Source organism: Gossypium raimondii, chromosome 5, assembly GCF_025698545.1.
Source record: "Gossypium raimondii isolate GPD5lz chromosome 5, ASM2569854v1, whole genome shotgun sequence".
Classification (NCBI taxonomy): Eukaryota; Viridiplantae; Streptophyta; class Magnoliopsida; order Malvales; family Malvaceae; genus Gossypium; species Gossypium raimondii.
This window is the reverse complement of record NC_068569.1, coordinates 12,970,262-12,987,291: the sequence shown is the minus strand read 5'-3', so window position 1 is coordinate 12,987,291 and position 17,030 is coordinate 12,970,262. Positions and strand designations below refer to the sequence as shown.

The window sequence follows — 17,030 nt, the reverse complement described above, 5'->3', positions numbered from 1 at the left end:
AAACCTGACTTTCATATGATGGGTTTCTGAAGTAATGGTCTTATCTTGGCATGATATATGAAATGTATGTGTTCTAAGATATGTTATCACATCTCCGACTCCTCAAATTTACCTATAAACTTTTACTATTTTACTATTAAAATATTAAACCCTAATTCGTAAAAAACTCTTATCCTAACCCTAACAAAAATTTAAAAAAATGTCAAGGACGCGCTTTCAAACTCTCTCCAAGATCAACCTAATTTTAAAAAAATTAGCCTAAAAATTTAATTAAAAAAAAAGACTAAATTACCTCTATACTTTAATATTAAAGAAATGTGGAAATATGAAAAAAGAAATTGTTTAAAAGGTAACTCACTCTCCTTCACAATACAAGATTATGGCCCAAACTGTAGCTGGAGCCTAATCACTGACCCTCTAAGCACGCTCTAACAGAAGCGCGTGGAGAAGAAGGTAATTGGGTCGTCACCGGGTGATGATCATCGACATCCAGACGGCAAAAGATGAATGAATAAAGATCACACTCTTTGAGTGCGCAGCTCCGCAACCCCCATCCCCTCCGTTTAACGACCTCGTTCAAAATACTGCACTCAGCTGCAATGCCTCTGTCAACGCCCGCCGCTGTTCCACGCGCTGATAAGGACGATGAAAGACGCACCGCGTCGACCACCAGGCCAGAATTCAACAGCTCCGATATGGAAATCGACGACGATGATGAGGAAGAAAGAGGAGAGGAGTTGCAAGTGTCTTCAAAACGAAACGGTTATTCAAAAATAAACCATCGTTCAATCGATTTTCATTGACTTAATTCGGAACGTTGATAAATTATGTATGATGATAACATCGTTTCATATTTATGACATTTGAATTTTCTGAAAGGAGATTAAATATTTGAAGATGTTTAAAGTTATGATTTTTATGCCGTAACTTGAATGGGCCTTAGAAGATTGTAGTGTTCGAGGAGCAAAAGAAATAAAATAAGCATAATTTCTCATCGTGGGGAGAAGGGTTTATAGACTTGCATGTACTTATTCAACAACTAGATTGGTTTTTAACTGAGCCTAAGTACCTTAGTATTCCAAGAAATTTGGCACCCATTTTTTTAGCTTTAACATAATTGTATGTTATATTCAAAAAAAAAAGTACTGGTATATAATGCTGCTGACAGGTCTTTTTCTTAGGTGCTTGATGCTTGTTATGTTAGCATCAGGTGAATTGATACATCTTTAACTTGTTCCTGTAGTATTGCAATGAAGCAGCCGTGCAGGTGCTCCTATTTAATCTTCCTTTACTTTGGCTTGGTAACTACTTTTAGGGTTCAGATTATAAGAAAACAAAATGGAAAGACCTCATCTTTTATAAGATCTGATTAAAGGCTATTTCATAGTCTGACCGGAAATGATGGTTATTTCTTGTCATCTTGATTGAGTTTTTCTTCAATGCAGATGGTAGTAATATTATGGAGTCCAAGGGGCATGTTGGACACTCGGGATCAGATCCGTTAAGTGCTCCTGGAAGGTCTGAAATGAGAATACCATCTAAAACCCTTTATGTAGGAGAGAGTAGTGCTAGTTTCAACTTATGTAGTCTTCCAGATGAGCCATGGGCAACTCAAAGGGAGGATCTATGCAAAAACTACGACGGTTCCAAGTATCCAATATCTGGAAAAAGGCCTGCGAATGAAAAGGCAATCCAAGAATATGGGGTTAATGGACAAGATGCTCGAGTCATTTTTGAAAGAAAGGCCCATGAAGACCACCATGAACAGCATACTAGTAGCACGGTCAATGAGATTATGTATGAGGCTACTAATCTAATAAGTGTTGATGGCAAAGAGATAGCTATCAATGATGTTATTTCAATACTGGGCAGATATCACTCAGGTGTCGGAGTTAGTAGTCATCTAGGTTTTGAGCAAAAAAGCAAGCAAATGGGCATGCAAACAGAGGATAATAAGCGGAGTATGAAGTCAAGGTTAGTGATACTTATATGCCTTCTGTAACGGAGATTGAACCCAAGCTTCTTATTGTGTCCTTTTTGCTAGTAAATTTCTGCCTTCCCAAGATTAGTCGTCCATTATTTTACTAACCAATAGGTTTTACAGATCTTCTGCTCCGCAAACTAGTACTGGAAGTCTGTACCCTGGTGCTGAGTTTAATAGCGAGAACAAACGCCCTGCGCTTATTTGTGACTTCTTTGCTAGAGGGTGGTGTGTCAAAGGAAGTTCATGTAAATTTATTCACATAAAAGATAGTGGTAGTAATCCTAGCCAACAATCTGAGGAAGATGCAGCTGAAGCAGATGAGAAAATAGCTGTTCAGCTTGATGAAGGTACAACAAATTTTCTGCATTAAGGATGATCCAGAACCTTCTCTACTGTGATATCTTACAAGAACTTTATGCATCAGGTATTCAAAATACTGCTGAAAAATCAAGGCCACCTTCACCCGGTTCTTCTGACAGATTGCCTTCATCAGCTAGAAATAGGACAACATTATCTCCTTTAATCCAGAGTAAGGATAAATCTATTGGAACTTCCCTTGGCTCTCAACAGTTTCAAGCATCTACAGATGATTCCGAGCCATCTAAGGATGTAAGACAAACCAGTATAGGTAAGAGTTTACCTGCGGACAATTATGTCAAGCCTGGTCTGCTGAGTGATAGAGGTAGTTCTACCTTCGGGAATGGTTTTCTTCCTAAGCATATACCTTATTTAAGTGGCTCGGATACATATCTGGGCAATACATATAAAGAGAACCAAAAATATCGTGTCTCAACATGGCTAGCATCATTACCTTTTAGTTCTTCTTCAAGCGCATGCTCTGTTGATGCTCAAAAGATGTTGAAGAATGATAGAGAACACCATACTTCCCGTCCATCTTCTTTGCTGCGAGGCTTTTCCTCCTTATCTAGTTTTGAACCAGAAAACTTTCCTGCAACTGATATTGCTAAGGATCCATTGCACTTCGCCGAATATAGAATAAAAATTTCTTCAGAAGATTGGGAACCATCAGTACCTTTTCGACCATCCTTTTTTATCACTTTTGGCCCATCATCCCCTCGACGCGAGTATGATCCTCTTCGTGATAGCATTGATTTGTCCAATGTAGGGGAGAGGTCTCTTAAATTTTCTTTCTCTAGTCAAGGTCCATCCCTCCTGGATGTAGCATATCCACCAACATATGATGATTCTACATCAGCAGGGCCACTGGTCCCTGCATGTAATGCTGATAAAATAACTGCATCTTGCCATGGTAGATATGTTGAAAATTTGGTCAATAACAATTGCTACACTTCTGGGAAAGATTCAACAACTGATGCAAATGATTGGACCTCTGCTGCTGACATGCAAAATGGAACGCTGGTTAAAGAAGAGATTTCATCGGTTGCTTCTCATGTCAAAGACATTTCAAAGACGAGCAAAGCTGATACTGATCGTGATGCTAGACATCGAAGGGATGGGTTTAGATGCAAAAAGGACTTGAAAGTAGATAGAGTTAGAGAAAAGAATGAAATAGATATTGAGCATAAGGCAGATGGGGAGGCACTCAAAGAATCTAAAGCAATGAGGCATTTCCATGCTGCTCTTGTAGATTTAATTAAAGAACTTTTGAAACCAACTTGGCGTGAGGGTCATCTCAGTAAAGATGCCCATAATAGAATAGTCAAAAAAGCAGTTAACAAGGTTATTGGCACCGTGCAACCTCATCAAATTCCACTTACCTTTGAATCAGTTAAGCAGTATCTTTCAGCATCCCAATCAAAAATAGCAAGGCTTGTTCAGGTGAGCGTCTTTGATTTGAGAGTTGGTATGGTATATACTAGCATGATCTAGAATAGGTGTGATATTACTTCTACCAACCCTGATATTCCCTCTAAACAAAGATTAGATTTTTTAAGTGTGGATATTGTTTTCTCCATCAGTTAGGTTTACTATTATTTACTAGTCTACTTTTTAATATAATTCATTTATCAAACTGAGATTTCCCCACCCCTGTTTTGCAGGGATATATCGAGAAATACGGAAAATCTTGAGAGGCAGAGTGCTTATGTATTTGTACAGTTTTGTGCCCTTTACTAAGGGAATTCCTAACAATGATGTTTTTAATATATTAAACTGATAACCATCACCATGGCAGTGTTAGGAATTTTCTCATGAAATCTTTTCATATTTAATTTCTTTTTTCCTTTACAGTTTATGTGGCTTATCAATAGTTGGTATGATTCTAAGTATGTTTATCATCTTAGCTTGCATGCCAGGAAATCTCCTAAGGAGTTTAACCTAAACTTTCTGTTAGGATTATGTAAGATAAGCTAAAATGTTTTGTATAAATGGGACTCCCTTGGCTTGTTCTGAACTCATGGCCTTTTGAACATTTTCTATGGATGTAAGCCACGAGTTCTAAAACAGTTTGACTTTATTTCGTAGTACCCTGCAGTTTTGTGAAAACTATCAGGCTAGATGAGTTGTAATATGAAGCTTAAGCTTCATGCTTATGGTTATACGGAATGTTGATATTTATGGTCTCTTATGGTTCAAACTGGTGTAAAATACATGGCAGTTTTTACGTAGGTTCACTGCTATTTGGTCATCTTTTTGACCTTGTTCTGTTAGCTCCAGTTTTCAGATTTGCGTGCTTACAGATAACATCCGTCATCATGCTTGTAGCAGAATTTATAGGGGTTGAGGCACTTACCTCATTTTGCTTAAGGCATACCTTTCCTTTAATGATTTGATACTAGACATTCCTAAGCAGTTGCTTTTGCCCTTTCCTCTGATGGTTTTTTTTATTAGAATCATGTTACGGCATTACATCATCATAGGAGTATCGGACTGACTTCATAACGCATAGGTTAGTTTTTTGTGATTAAAGAAAATCCTCCACATTTTGCTTCAGGATTGGCAGTTCTGAGATAAAACAGACAAAAAGGGGCGTTATCGATTTTCATCGGTTAAAACTTGCAGGGATCTATGGACTATGGAGGCTCGACGGCAATTTGATCTTCTTATTTTTGTTGGGTGGATTTACCAATGAAGCTGGTGAAGTAAAACAATGAAGCAGCTCTCTTATTTTTAGATTTTAGTGGAATCTAATGATTATATTTTGCTGTTATTTGATCAGGAGACAATCTATCTTTCATTCATTGCATGAGCTTCTGTAGCCGTATCCATTGCTTTCAATTAGTGGTATGTTCGATTGGTTCATTTAATATTTGCCGAATGTTATTGTCTGGATATATTTTTAAAAGAAAAAAACTTGCCTGATTTTGATGCTTATTTTCCCTAGTATCGAGAACAATCTCGTACTTGCGTCATTAATCCAACAAAATAATGGCATAAACATTAAACAGTTGCAACTTCAAATTTCCTAGAATAATAATGATATGGGCTACGTTGCGTTCGTCCTCCTTTCTTTTTGGGCCTTAAATTTCTTACGTAAATAAATTCCGATTGTCAAATTTTTACTTTTTTTTTAATTTAGTATATTTTAAGAGTATGGCTATATTATTAAGCTATTGTCATTTGTTAGAACTATTGGACTTTTTTCCTTGCAATTTTAGTCCAAAAAATCTTGCCTTTTTTGGTACACTATAAATTGAGAGAGGGGACTATGTTAATAAGGTTTGAATTCTAATCACACTGGAGTGTCAAATGAAAAGCTTAACCATGACTCTCTTCTCTTGTATTATTGGCATTTTTTATATTTTTTAAAGTTAAATTTTAGAATGGTTTGGTCTAAAAAATTTGACATCCCACTAAGAAAAGTTGCCACCTAGTTGCTGGATTTTAACATGCATAAAATAGACAAACAATAAGGTTGCTTTGAATCCCACGGTTAGAACACATCAATCTAATAAAAATGTGATCTTAAGATTTAGTGTCCATTTTCCAGATCCTTCCACTGCCTAACTCCCCTTTGACAATAGACAAACCTTTAGCTTTGGTCACCTCAACTTGCATTATTCAAATATTAGAAAAGAAATATGATTTATCTTTAGATTTCTAGAAAAGTTTATATTTTAATCCAGTGAGTTAAAAGAGATATTTACAGCATAACTTACATCTTAATTCTTTAACCAAAAGAAAAATGAAGGAAATGGCGTGATCAAAGGGAATGGGACCCAGGTGTCAATCCAAACACATGACTTCTATTTTTTTTTTTGTGGACCCCCGATAATGGATCTATCGATTAGGACAAACAATTGTATATGTTACCTTCTGAATCAATATATCAACCTACTCCCTTGAACACTCTCATCAGATTAGAATTAAATAAAGGTAGATATTGTTTTGCGGGCCCCCCTCCCTTTACTCACTCATCTTCTCATCCTTATCCATCTCCTTTGGACGTAATATCATGCCCACTCCTCATTCTTCTATTGCCAATATTCACTCGTCATTAATTGCCTTTAAATTTAATTTCCTCCAAACTACTATAAATTTGGAAATAGCAAAAAGAAACCCCTTTTCCTTGTAGGAAGAGAGAGGGAGAGATATTTTTTACCTAAAACTTTACCCATATATAATATCACCATATACCCTTAAAAAACATTACATTACAGAGAAGAGAAACCAGAGAGAAAAAATGGTTCTGCTAGACAAAATGTGGGACGATGTAGTAGCTGGGCCTCCACCTGAACGTGGTCTCGGCAGGCTTAGGAAGATCACCACCCAGCCTTTGTCCATCAAAGGTAAAAATTTCAATACTATGCATGGATTTGATTTTTTTTTTTGTTGACTGTTGAGTGACTGACTGAGAGTTAATATGTTTTGGTTAGATGAAGGAGAAAGGAAAAAGTACCAGAGGTCGTTGTCGCTGCCGAATAGTCCAGTGTCAGGTCCGACACCCGTGACACCGACGACTCCGACGGCGCGTAAGGAGAACGTGTGGAGGAGTGTGTTCCATCCGGGTAGCAACCTCGCCACCAAAAGTATAGGTTCTGATGTTTTCGACAAGCCACAACCTAACTCTCCTACCGTCTATGACTGGTGCGTATACCTCGTACCATGCATGCATGGATTTTGTCTGGCTGCTACTTCTTTAGCCACTTGGTTTTTTGGTTTTTGGGCTTTGATCATTCACTAATCTATCTATTTGGTTGCTGGGAAAAATGAATTCTAATTAATCATGGCAAGGGTGACAGCAACGGTTAACCAGATAATCACTAAATATAAATATATAATGAAATCAAGATATTTTAGAGCAGAATCCTCAAGGATTTTCCTTCTTTTTTTTTCTAACGTTTTCTCAGCAACCAAACGGAGGCTCAGAGACAGAGCATGAAGGAAAACTTGGCTATTTGTTTGGTCGCTGCGTGGAAATAATTCCTTTTGATCCGTATACACTCTTATACTCATTTATGGTATAACACTAGTTGTTTCTTATTATTAACTTTAATTATTTTATAACAAACGAAAATTAGATGACTTGCTTAAAATAAGTAAAGATTAGATATTTCAAAAGAAATATTTAGATATGTAGACTTTTTTTAATCAATTTCACTACGATTCTGGATCAAAGGGGCTGAATCTAATTTCTGGGTATGAAAACTAAAACTGTGTACCAAGATATTGAAAGCACTTGGTTTGCATGCGATGACAGGCTTTACAGTGGGGAGACCAGGAGCAAGCATCGCTGAGAGGGTGGCGACTGACAGGCGGCTAGCAGGCTGCTCTAGTGAGCCAGGGTTGCATGTAAATAGTGTGTTCTCTTTTCTTCTTTTTTTTTTCAATGTGCTATTTTGTCTCTGTCTTTGTCTCTTGATGCTATTTGATGTCTCGAGTAACCGTAGAAGGTGTTTTAAGAGCTGACTAAAGCTTTAGTTTGCCCTTGTTTTTTTGTAAGTAATGTTGGCCAAGGGTGCGCTAGCCCACGGTGGCTATTGATGCTTTGTCATTCAAGCTGCCAGCGTGAGCGGCGGATATATTACATAAATAAATAAAGAGATTAATGGGGTATGTGTAATGATGTGCATAAGTATGTTATTTTAATTTAATCAAAGCATTAATAATATTTAATTAATTTTGGGGTTCATCTCCATTTATCTTTTAATTTTTTTAAGGTCAATTATTGAGGTGAGAAGAGGATAAGGGTTTCGCTCTCATGGTACATTTTATGGACCCACCTTTGTTAGACAAGGAATGGTTACGAAAATGGTGTGATGGGGGACCTATTTCTTTCCATTAGAACTGACTACTTTGTAAAATGGCAAGTGCACATATTCAAGTAGATTTCAAGTGATAATAAGGCTGATGACCTAGAATTTTCATTTAGAATCAAGAATATCATTGGGTGCAATGATAAGACATATTATCAGAGAGATGGATATAAGAGTTGACATGGGCCGGTTCTCTAAAATAAAAAATTATTATTTAGGCCCTTTAAGTTTTTTAAAAATTTTAAATTAGTGGAGGGAAAATTACACCTTAGTCTCCTTTAAAATTATAAAAAATAATTTAATTTTTAAAATTATAAAGATATAAATTATAAAAATTAAAATTTTATTCGATCTCCTTAAAAATTATTCTGACTTCGCCTCTGCACATTATATTTTTAAAAAGAAATAATATTGTTGAGAGAAACAATCACGAATATTAAATATGGACAGTAAGGTAAATATATATATATATATATATATATATATATATATATATATATAAGGAATATACTATGTTTAATACATTATTAACAGCCCGTTGTTAAAATATAAACATTTTAATTTAAAGATCAAAATTCAAAATTTTAAGGCTTTTAATTTTTCCCCTTTTGGTAAGATCTTTTTTCCTTTTAAGCGTTGAGATAGCTAGTATGACATGAATGGTTTGTTGATATGACTGTTATTAGCGCTAGTTAGAATGGTAGTTACAATTCAACGAATATTTGATAGGTTATTGTAATTTATCATATTTAATTGGGATATATATTTCTTTTCCTACAATAATGGGATAGGACGTGGATAATATGATTTGAATTCATACTAAATAAATATTTGATAAAAGCTTTAACAATCGTTCTATTAAATCAATACAAGTTGAGATATTTTGACTCGAGTTATTAGAGTTAATTATTAAATACATTTGAGTATTTTAGTAATTCATTGTTAAAGATATGTCATACAACAATCAAATCAAAACTTTGAATGTAATCAAAAAATTTTAAATAAAATTTTGTATAAGTGTAATTTGGTCGGGTTAGAATTGAAATTAAATTTATAATTGTGTAGTTGCAATTAAACAAAAATAAGAGACGCAAAATTAACAAATATCAGAGGGTTATTTACTTTGAAGTCAGTGTGTTAGTTAAAACTAGTTTAACTGTAAAAACAACGTAATGTTTATTAGGTTAGTTAAAACTTAAAAGGTTGTGCTTACTCAAAAGATAAAATTATAACTATAGTTTTTTTCCTCCTTCATGTACTCTAATTCTATTTCTGGCTAATGTACTTTATTTTGTTGCAATTATTTAAAATTGCAAAATCTGACAATTCTTTGTAAAATATTTTATTTTGAAAATCTAAACTTTCAATCTTGTAAAATTATATACCAATTTTATTTGAGTTTTATTTAACAAAACATTGTCATTTAAAATTTGAATTAATTTTATTTCATAAAGACGACAAAATCAAAATTTAACATAAAATTTTTATATATCATTTTAAGGAATGGGAAAGTAGGGACTATAACTATCTTTTATCAAGACAGGGAAGGAGAGGAGATTATTTCAATAATTGAAAATTTTCATTAAAAACAAAACTGATATTTCATACGGGAATACTTTGATTTAATTGACTCAATTTTTGAGTCTACCAAATATTAGAGAATGATATTATAACAACCCATTTTAATATTGATATACTAGATAGAATTTTAACTAGGATGTCCTAAATTTCGTCATTTCGTATGTGATAAAGTACTCTAGCCAAGTTGAAAAGCCAAAAAAAAAAAACAGAGTGATAGAATATATACTTTGTAAAAAGCAAGTTGTAGCATCATGTTCTCGTCTTATAAAGCTGCCGGCAACCTTGATGTTGTTGGGTTTATCTTTACCAGGGTTAAATTATTTTTTGAGTTCTCAATTTAATAATTATTTTTATTTTGAGATTTGAATATATTTTTGTTTATCTTAATTTTTAAATTTGGTAATTGTTGTTACACTAGGGTTTGAACTTTTCTTTGTCCAAGCTAGTTTTTTAACTTGGCAATTGTTTTTGCATCAGGACCTGAACGTTTTTGTCCAAATAGTCCCTAATATTTTTTTGAAAACCTTAAAGTTCAAGCCCTTAATGTGGGATTAATTGTCAAGTTTAAGGAATAACTTGGACAAAAAAATTTTCAATCCCCAATGTAGGAACGATTGTTTAGTCCATGTCCCAATATGAGAATAATTACCAAGTTTAAGGATTAAAAATTAAACCCCAATGTGAAAGTTGTTGCCAAGTCCATACCCGAAATAATTATTTAACTCTTTTTAAAATTACACACGAATTTTCGTTAAGTATATAAGGTGATTCATAAATTTTAAATTAATATAAAAAATTATGTATAATTTTAAAATTTATCCCATAAGTAGAGTTAATGTTTTATTATTTTGTAATTATAAATTTAATCGGCCTTATCATATTAATATTAATTTATATAAATATTTATACTATTATTAAGATTTGATAAAATTAATATCATAAATTAATTGAGTATCATTAGAAAATGACTTAAAATATTTTTTAAAATATTGCCACAAGTATTATTATAATGTTTTTTATATTCTATATAAATATATATATAAAAACTTAAATTAAAAAATATCTCGTATAATAAAATTTTATGGTGCCAAAATCTCTAAAACTTCAACTTTATCATTTTAATCAAAGTCTTATTAAACTATTTACATAATACCATAATTTAATTATTATTAAAATCTCTTATAGATTTTTATATCTAACGTACAATACCAATGGTATAAAAAATCAAACAAGGTATAAAATTAATTTATATTTTTGTTATTGATTTCAGTAAATTGATATGATAAATTAAGTTCTTTTGAGTATTTAATTAGATTATTTTTAAGTAGTTTACGAGTCTTTTTAATGTTTTTTATTGATTATTAGATTTTAGTGTTAATGATAACATTTATTATATTTTACCTCTTTTAAGACCTAAATTGACAAAGCTATGTCATTGTGAGTTTAATAATTGATTTGAGCTTATGTAGGAAGATGACCATGGCCAAACATTAAGGAGGACCTGATCTGTTGGAGGGGCTGCAACACTGGTGCACGTGTGTCACAACACTGACCCTCCATCACTTAAAGGAAGCAAACTTCAACAAAAAATCAACCTGGAGTAATTTGCCACTATAGCCGCGACATTAGATATGTTGTGTCGCGACATTGAACCTCAAAGTCTCAATTACAAGCCCTCGAGGTTGTGATTTCAAGCCAATGGTTGAAGCGAAGGAACTCAGTGACACTGTCATCGAAATCGTGACACCAATAAGGCTGTGTCGTGATGCCAAATGCCCCAAACCAAGCTTGTGCCTACTGTCGTCAAGGTCGCGACACAAGCCAATATCGTGTCCACTGCCAAGGATGTCGCGACACTAAAGTTTGACGGGTGAAGAAAAATTGCTATGTCCAAACAAGCTCATTTTAGTTTTCATTTAAGGGCATAATTGTCGAAGTTAGGTTAAATGTTAATAGATTATAAATACTACTTTATAAACTTTTGGTAGTGAATTTTTGAGGCTTGAACATTTTCTTTACTTTCCATATTTTTAGATTAGGTTTATTTGTTTTTTTCCTTCTAATTTTTAGATTAATTTTCCCTTTTCTTTTTAATAAATTTTTTATTGTTTTATTTATTTTTTCTTAATAAAGACTTTTTTAAATAGAGATGGATCAGTGTCAAAAAGTTTTATTTGAATTCTTGTGCTAATAAAGCTAACTCACCATATTGTCCTTCTGTCTATTTAACTTCTGTCATTGACGTGTCTGACAGATCACATGTATGCTCAACCATAATTTCTGTGATAAAACCAAAACCAAAACCAAAACCCAAACCCAAACCCAAACCTAATCAACATCTACTTCTATTAGAGTCTCTTCCGACCTCGGTTCCATCATTGAATGATGACTTTGAAAAGTTGTTGTCACAAAATGCTTAAATTCCTTTTACAGTCTTCCTTATTAGTGTTTACAACTTCAATTAACAAGTTAATATTTCATGTAAGAAAATCAATATTTCAAAATTTATTTTGATGATTAAAATATCATTTCATGTATTTTTATTTTCATATTTTTACTTTAAATTATGTTTAAATTTTTTATCATATTTTACATGAAAATTGATTACAAATAATAAAAAGAATAAAAAACAAAAACAAAAAACAAAACATAATGAATTATCAACTGATTTTTTTTTAAAAAATTGAAATATATATTATTTAAAATAATAATAATAAAAAGATAGAACATATATTGATACTCGAGATTTTGACGAGGATTTCGCTGTAGCTCTCCCTCGCACAATCGCACTATAGGATCTGGCGCGGAGTGGACCGAATCTCCGATGTTCTTTTTACTGTCAAACTAAAAAAGGGCTTTAGACATTTACCAAAACATGGTCATGGAAGATAGTCGCAAACCTTACAGTTACAAAGAGTACGTCGCGGGCTTGTTCGCCGGTGTTGCGACTGTCGTCGTTGGTCACCCCTTCGACACTGTCAAGGTATAACTTCTTTCTTATCGTTTTCATTTCTCATCCTCAAAAAATTGGAAAATAAAGCCTTTTTTTTTAGATATGGGTTCGGAAATTTTTGAAGGATTATGTTTGTTAAGTTGTAACAATTACCAATTTAACTAGGTTGTTAGTGTTGCTAGGAATGTGGGTTCAATCATCGAATTTAAAAATCGGAAAATTTCCTCTTTGGGAACATGTAAATGTTGATTAGTTTCCTTTAAGATAAGTTCTATTTATTGCTTCCTGGTTTTGTTGACAACGTTACAATTAGTACAGCTTCTTTTGTATCTACGGTTGTTTGGTCAGGTTAAGTTGCAGAAACACAATACTAATGTGCAGGGGATTACATATAGGAATGGCTTCCATTGCACTGCTAGGATACTCGCAACTGAAGGGGTATGCTCCTTAATCTTTGTTCTTTTCTTTTCACCATCAAGAACCCTGTTCGTAAATTTGCTCTTTGGTAGTGTTTGGTGCTTTTCCATGATATGATTCCAATGGAATGTGATTCGATGGAATATGATGGCTGGGAATGTGATTACTGAGGAAGTTAATATATTGGAAGGTATTGATTAAAATTGCAGGAAGAATCTGGTGGAAGTAATAGAGAAAATCAAGTAGTAGGACAAAGGAAGAAGACAATAGTTTTTCCAATATAAAATAGGGTTAATTTGTCTTAATATTTTTTCAACTTTTCAATCTACATGGGAATGGGAAAGTAATTTTCCCACCTTTTTATCATGGGAATCGTATTGCCATATTTACGGGAAAGTAATTCTTAAGGGAAAATTAGATTCCAAGAAAAGTAAATAAAATCTAACATACCAAACGTTGGAATCATTTTCCAACTTATTAAATTCCTAGGAAAGTGACTACTTTCCATCATACCAAATGCTACCTTTGTTGAGAGTTTAGACCACTGGCATCTAGATAAATACATGCGGTGGAAAGAGATCATGTTATTTGTTTATGACTTTTGGTCATTCTTGAACTCAAAGACCTATTGATTTTGTTTATAGGGATTCTTTCTGTTCAAATGCAAAATGAATCAGTAGGATATAATGAGCTAAATGTTCTGCTATCTCAGATTTCAACATTTTGCACAGACAAGCTTGTTATGTGTTTATTCCTGCAATGGATCTTGTCTGCTAATGTCCTAAAATCTAAAAATGTAAATGTCAATATTGGAAAAAGTAATTGAAGTTATCCATGAATCTGTGAAGATAGAGAGAATTTGCAATTTGTATATGTCCAAAAGGGAAAAGAAAGAATAAAGAAAGATTCTTACAAATTCTCAATATCTATAGCTGCAATTCTAGAACCAAGATTTTGGTCTACTACATAAGTTGAGAGGATACTTCAGCATGTACAAGGTTGTCTGTGGAATATAAATCATTGGTTCACGTTTTTGGTTGTATATGTTATACATGGTTGTTACTCTCTCCCTTACTCTTAACATATTTGAATTTTTTCTTTTTTGGAGAACTCATGATTAGCTTTGGCAGGTTAGAGGACTTTATATAGGGGCAACGCCATCTTTTGTTGGGATGGCTTTTGAAAGTTCACTTCTTTTTGGCATTTATTCACAAACAAAACAGTCACTGCAGGTTCGTATTACAGGGAATTGGAGGTGATATACCCATCCATGAAACTCCTATTGCAGAAACTAGATTGGGAACTAGTTGTTTTAATAATATCATAGGCATGTTTCCAACACATTGTAATGTTTTAAATTATTTTTTAAAAAGATTTTTTGTGCCAATTAAGGGAGGAGTTCAGAGTAGCAGGCCCCAGCCCCAAGTAATAATTCCTTCTGCTGCTTTCGCTGGAGCTATTATCAGTTTTGTTCTATGTCCATCAGAGCTAGTGAAGGTAAGAATTAGTTTCTATGCCCTGCTAGTACTTGCTCTATGATAATTGATAGCAGATCACTGTTTGTTTCTCCCAAAGCATGCTTTTGACATTGGGCTTCTCCAGTGTAGGATGCAAATTCAAGGTACTGACTCTTTGGTTCCAAAGTGCAGTGGCTACAGTAGTTCTCTTGATTGCACACTAAAAACCATAAAAAGTGATGGGGTGAGAAATACTCTGCCTTTTGGCAACTTAATTTGTACGTGATTTAAACTAATGGAACACCTTTCAGGTTACAGGTTACAGGCGCCTTTCGTGGTGGCTCTACAACATTTTTAAGGGAATCTATTGGAAATGCAGTATTTTTTAGTGTGTATGAATATGTCCGTTATTATATGCATTTACAGCTAAAATCTGGTTCATCTGACCATAACAATTTGGTTGATATGGGAATTGGAATTCTGAGTGGTGGTCTGGGTGGTGTAGCTGTAAGCATTCTGACATCCTTGCGTATTGATTTTTCAATTTTGAGTTATGATATGGTCTATTTATATCTAGTTTTATTCTTTATTTGTTTTTTCTTAGTTCTGGTCAACTGTTTTACCTTTGGATGTGGCAAAAACCATTATCCAGACCGCTCCAGATAAAAGCTCTCCGACAAATCCGTTTCAAGTTTTAAATTCGGTAAGATGATCTGAATGTGCCTTTTCTAGCACAATAAGATGGATAGCAGCATGGTGGAGGTTTTGTAACAATCAAAATAATATTGAAAGGAACGGAGGATATTCTAATTGTTTCCTTGCCTTGTAGATATATCGGATGTCTGGACTTAGAGGATGCTACACAGGCCTGGGTCCTACTATACTGAGAGCTTTTCCTGCTAATGCAGCTGCAATCGTCACCTGGGAGGTAGCCATGAAGCTTCTCGGAATCAAGAACAACTAAGGAAGCTAATAATTAATTCATCTGATCACAAGAGGCTTCTAACATTTTCAAAGTTATATAATTAGCTCGGTGGCTGATCTTTCATCTCACATCTTGGCATGGGTTGATCCTTGGGATTTCTATGATATGACCTTGAAGTTTAATTTCTTTTGCAGGAAAGAGTGCAATAGTATAGCACTTGAGCGGCTGAAACAATCATTAATGTTTTTCGAGTTATCCCCCCGATTTTTTTTCATGTCGGTGCAGGAAGAGTTTTTCACAGGTCTATTGTTGTCTGCATGAGGATGCTTCTTTATCAAATATTGGATAAATTTATTTAAGCGAATATTATATACTTTATTGATTTGGTACTTCCACCTGGTTGGCCATTAGTATTTGATTTGAATTAGTTTTATTTGCTTTGCACTTGCATGACAATTGTGTCGAAACACTACCCGATGGAATCCAAGGCTCAACACAGCTAGCAATGGAGTTCTTACTGTTTTATCAGAAACGTGTGAGAGACTTCAGCACTTGGGCACTGAAAAGCTAATTTGATCAAAGTCTGAATCTGCTAATACTAATCGCAGCGACGTTTTTGGCGAACAAAGCTGTTATTTGCTGAATGCATCAACTTTTTTGACGGTCAAGGTTGAATAAAATGAAATTGGGATCGAATAAGTAAAAATAGCGGAAAAAATTAAGAAATTGAACATATACATATAAGGAAAAATTCAAGATTTCATAAGGCCAACTGTTGTTGCCAAACTCTCTAAACCCCCCCAGAAAGACACGTTTACTATGGATATATGGATAAATTTTTTTTTTTATCTTGCAGATGATAGACTATAAGTAGAGCAGACAAAAGAGAGAGAGCACGCTTAGAGTAGAAACCATATATGGTTACATCTGCTGAGCACTGGAAAAAGGCTTTCTATATAGGATAATTAAATACTCGAATCTTAACTTCTTTTAAGTATACACACTATCTGGCTTGTTCTTAATTCGGAAAACCAAGAACAAATATTTTTATGTTATTGCATGTCATACTTTGAAGTAGCATCAATGAAGTCAAGCACCGTATTGGCCATGCAAGCGAGTAAAACTCCAACTCTTTGATTACTTTTAAGACTTGGCGACGGAAAAGGAAAGAACCACTCTTAAAGAAGACAAAAAGAAAACCAAAAGCTCTTGGGATGACACAGTCAAGCTCCATTTGGATACAACTGAAGCTGTCTTAATTTTCAAGACAAAAAATTTACAAATCAACCATCGTATGGTGTTTGAATAATATTAGTGAGCTGTGATTGAGCAAACTCATCTCATATTTTTCAGTGGAGCTCAAGGGGAGACAGTGAGTTTTTTAATTTCTTTAGTGACAAAAATATTGGACTTTTAAATTATATGTTTTTCTTTTTTTAACCTTGGATATTTTCTACTGCAAGTCTGCAACAATCTAAAATAAATAAATAACTAAAATATTTATATAAACGTACATAAAACGAAGTTATTGAAATTT

The 17,030-nt window shown here is 33.8% G+C and overlaps 3 protein-coding genes across 9 annotated transcripts; all 3 read left to right on the top strand.

Annotated features, from left to right (window-relative positions):
- The first annotated feature begins 364 nt into the window (after positions 1–364).
- Positions 365–5,278, top strand: LOC105768872 (protein FRIGIDA-ESSENTIAL 1). Of its 3 annotated transcripts, none has more exons than XM_012589108.2 (5): positions 365–762; positions 1,446–1,974; positions 2,105–2,331; positions 2,409–3,784; positions 4,899–5,278. In XM_012589108.2, the coding sequence occupies exons 1-5, from the start codon at positions 600–602 to the stop codon at positions 4,911–4,913; spliced, it is 2,310 nt and encodes a 769-aa protein (XP_012444562.1). In that variant the 5' UTR covers positions 365–599; the 3' UTR covers positions 4,914–5,278. The 3 variants fall into 3 exon arrangements, with proteins under 3 accessions (XP_012444562.1, XP_052486927.1, XP_052486928.1); XM_052630967.1 differs by lacking the exon at positions 4,899–5,278 and adding an exon at positions 4,006–4,161; XM_052630968.1 differs by lacking the exon at positions 4,899–5,278 and adding an exon at positions 4,006–4,161 and having other exon boundaries at positions 619–829.
- Positions 5,279–6,485: 1,207 nt separating this feature from the next.
- Positions 6,486–7,960, top strand: LOC105768873 (auxin-repressed 12.5 kDa protein). Of its 3 annotated transcripts, none has more exons than XM_012589111.2 (4): positions 6,486–6,693; positions 6,781–6,991; positions 7,255–7,340; positions 7,605–7,960. In XM_012589111.2, exons 1-3 carry the CDS (start codon positions 6,588–6,590, stop codon positions 7,325–7,327), a joined length of 390 nt encoding a protein of 129 aa, XP_012444565.1. In that variant the 5' UTR covers positions 6,486–6,587; the 3' UTR covers positions 7,328–7,340; positions 7,605–7,960. The 3 variants fall into 3 exon arrangements, with proteins under 3 accessions (XP_012444565.1, XP_012444564.1, XP_012444566.1); XM_012589110.2 differs by having other exon boundaries at positions 6,488–6,693; positions 7,255–7,365; XM_012589112.2 differs by lacking the exon at positions 7,255–7,340 and having other exon boundaries at positions 6,499–6,693.
- A 4,503-nt stretch (positions 7,961–12,463) lies between these two features.
- On the top strand, positions 12,464–15,886 carry LOC105768004 (mitochondrial arginine transporter BAC1). Of its 3 annotated transcripts, none has more exons than XM_052631632.1 (8): positions 12,464–12,724; positions 13,076–13,132; positions 14,242–14,343; positions 14,504–14,608; positions 14,714–14,812; positions 14,887–15,075; positions 15,173–15,271; positions 15,398–15,886. In XM_052631632.1, exons 1-8 carry the CDS (start codon positions 12,617–12,619, stop codon positions 15,530–15,532), a joined length of 894 nt encoding a protein of 297 aa, XP_052487592.1. In that variant the 5' UTR covers positions 12,464–12,616; the 3' UTR covers positions 15,533–15,886. The 3 variants fall into 3 exon arrangements, with proteins under 3 accessions (XP_052487592.1, XP_012443136.1, XP_052487593.1); XM_012587682.2 differs by having other exon boundaries at positions 13,043–13,132; XM_052631633.1 differs by having other exon boundaries at positions 12,466–12,724; positions 13,090–13,132.
- Positions 15,887–17,030: the final 1,144 nt, after the last annotated feature.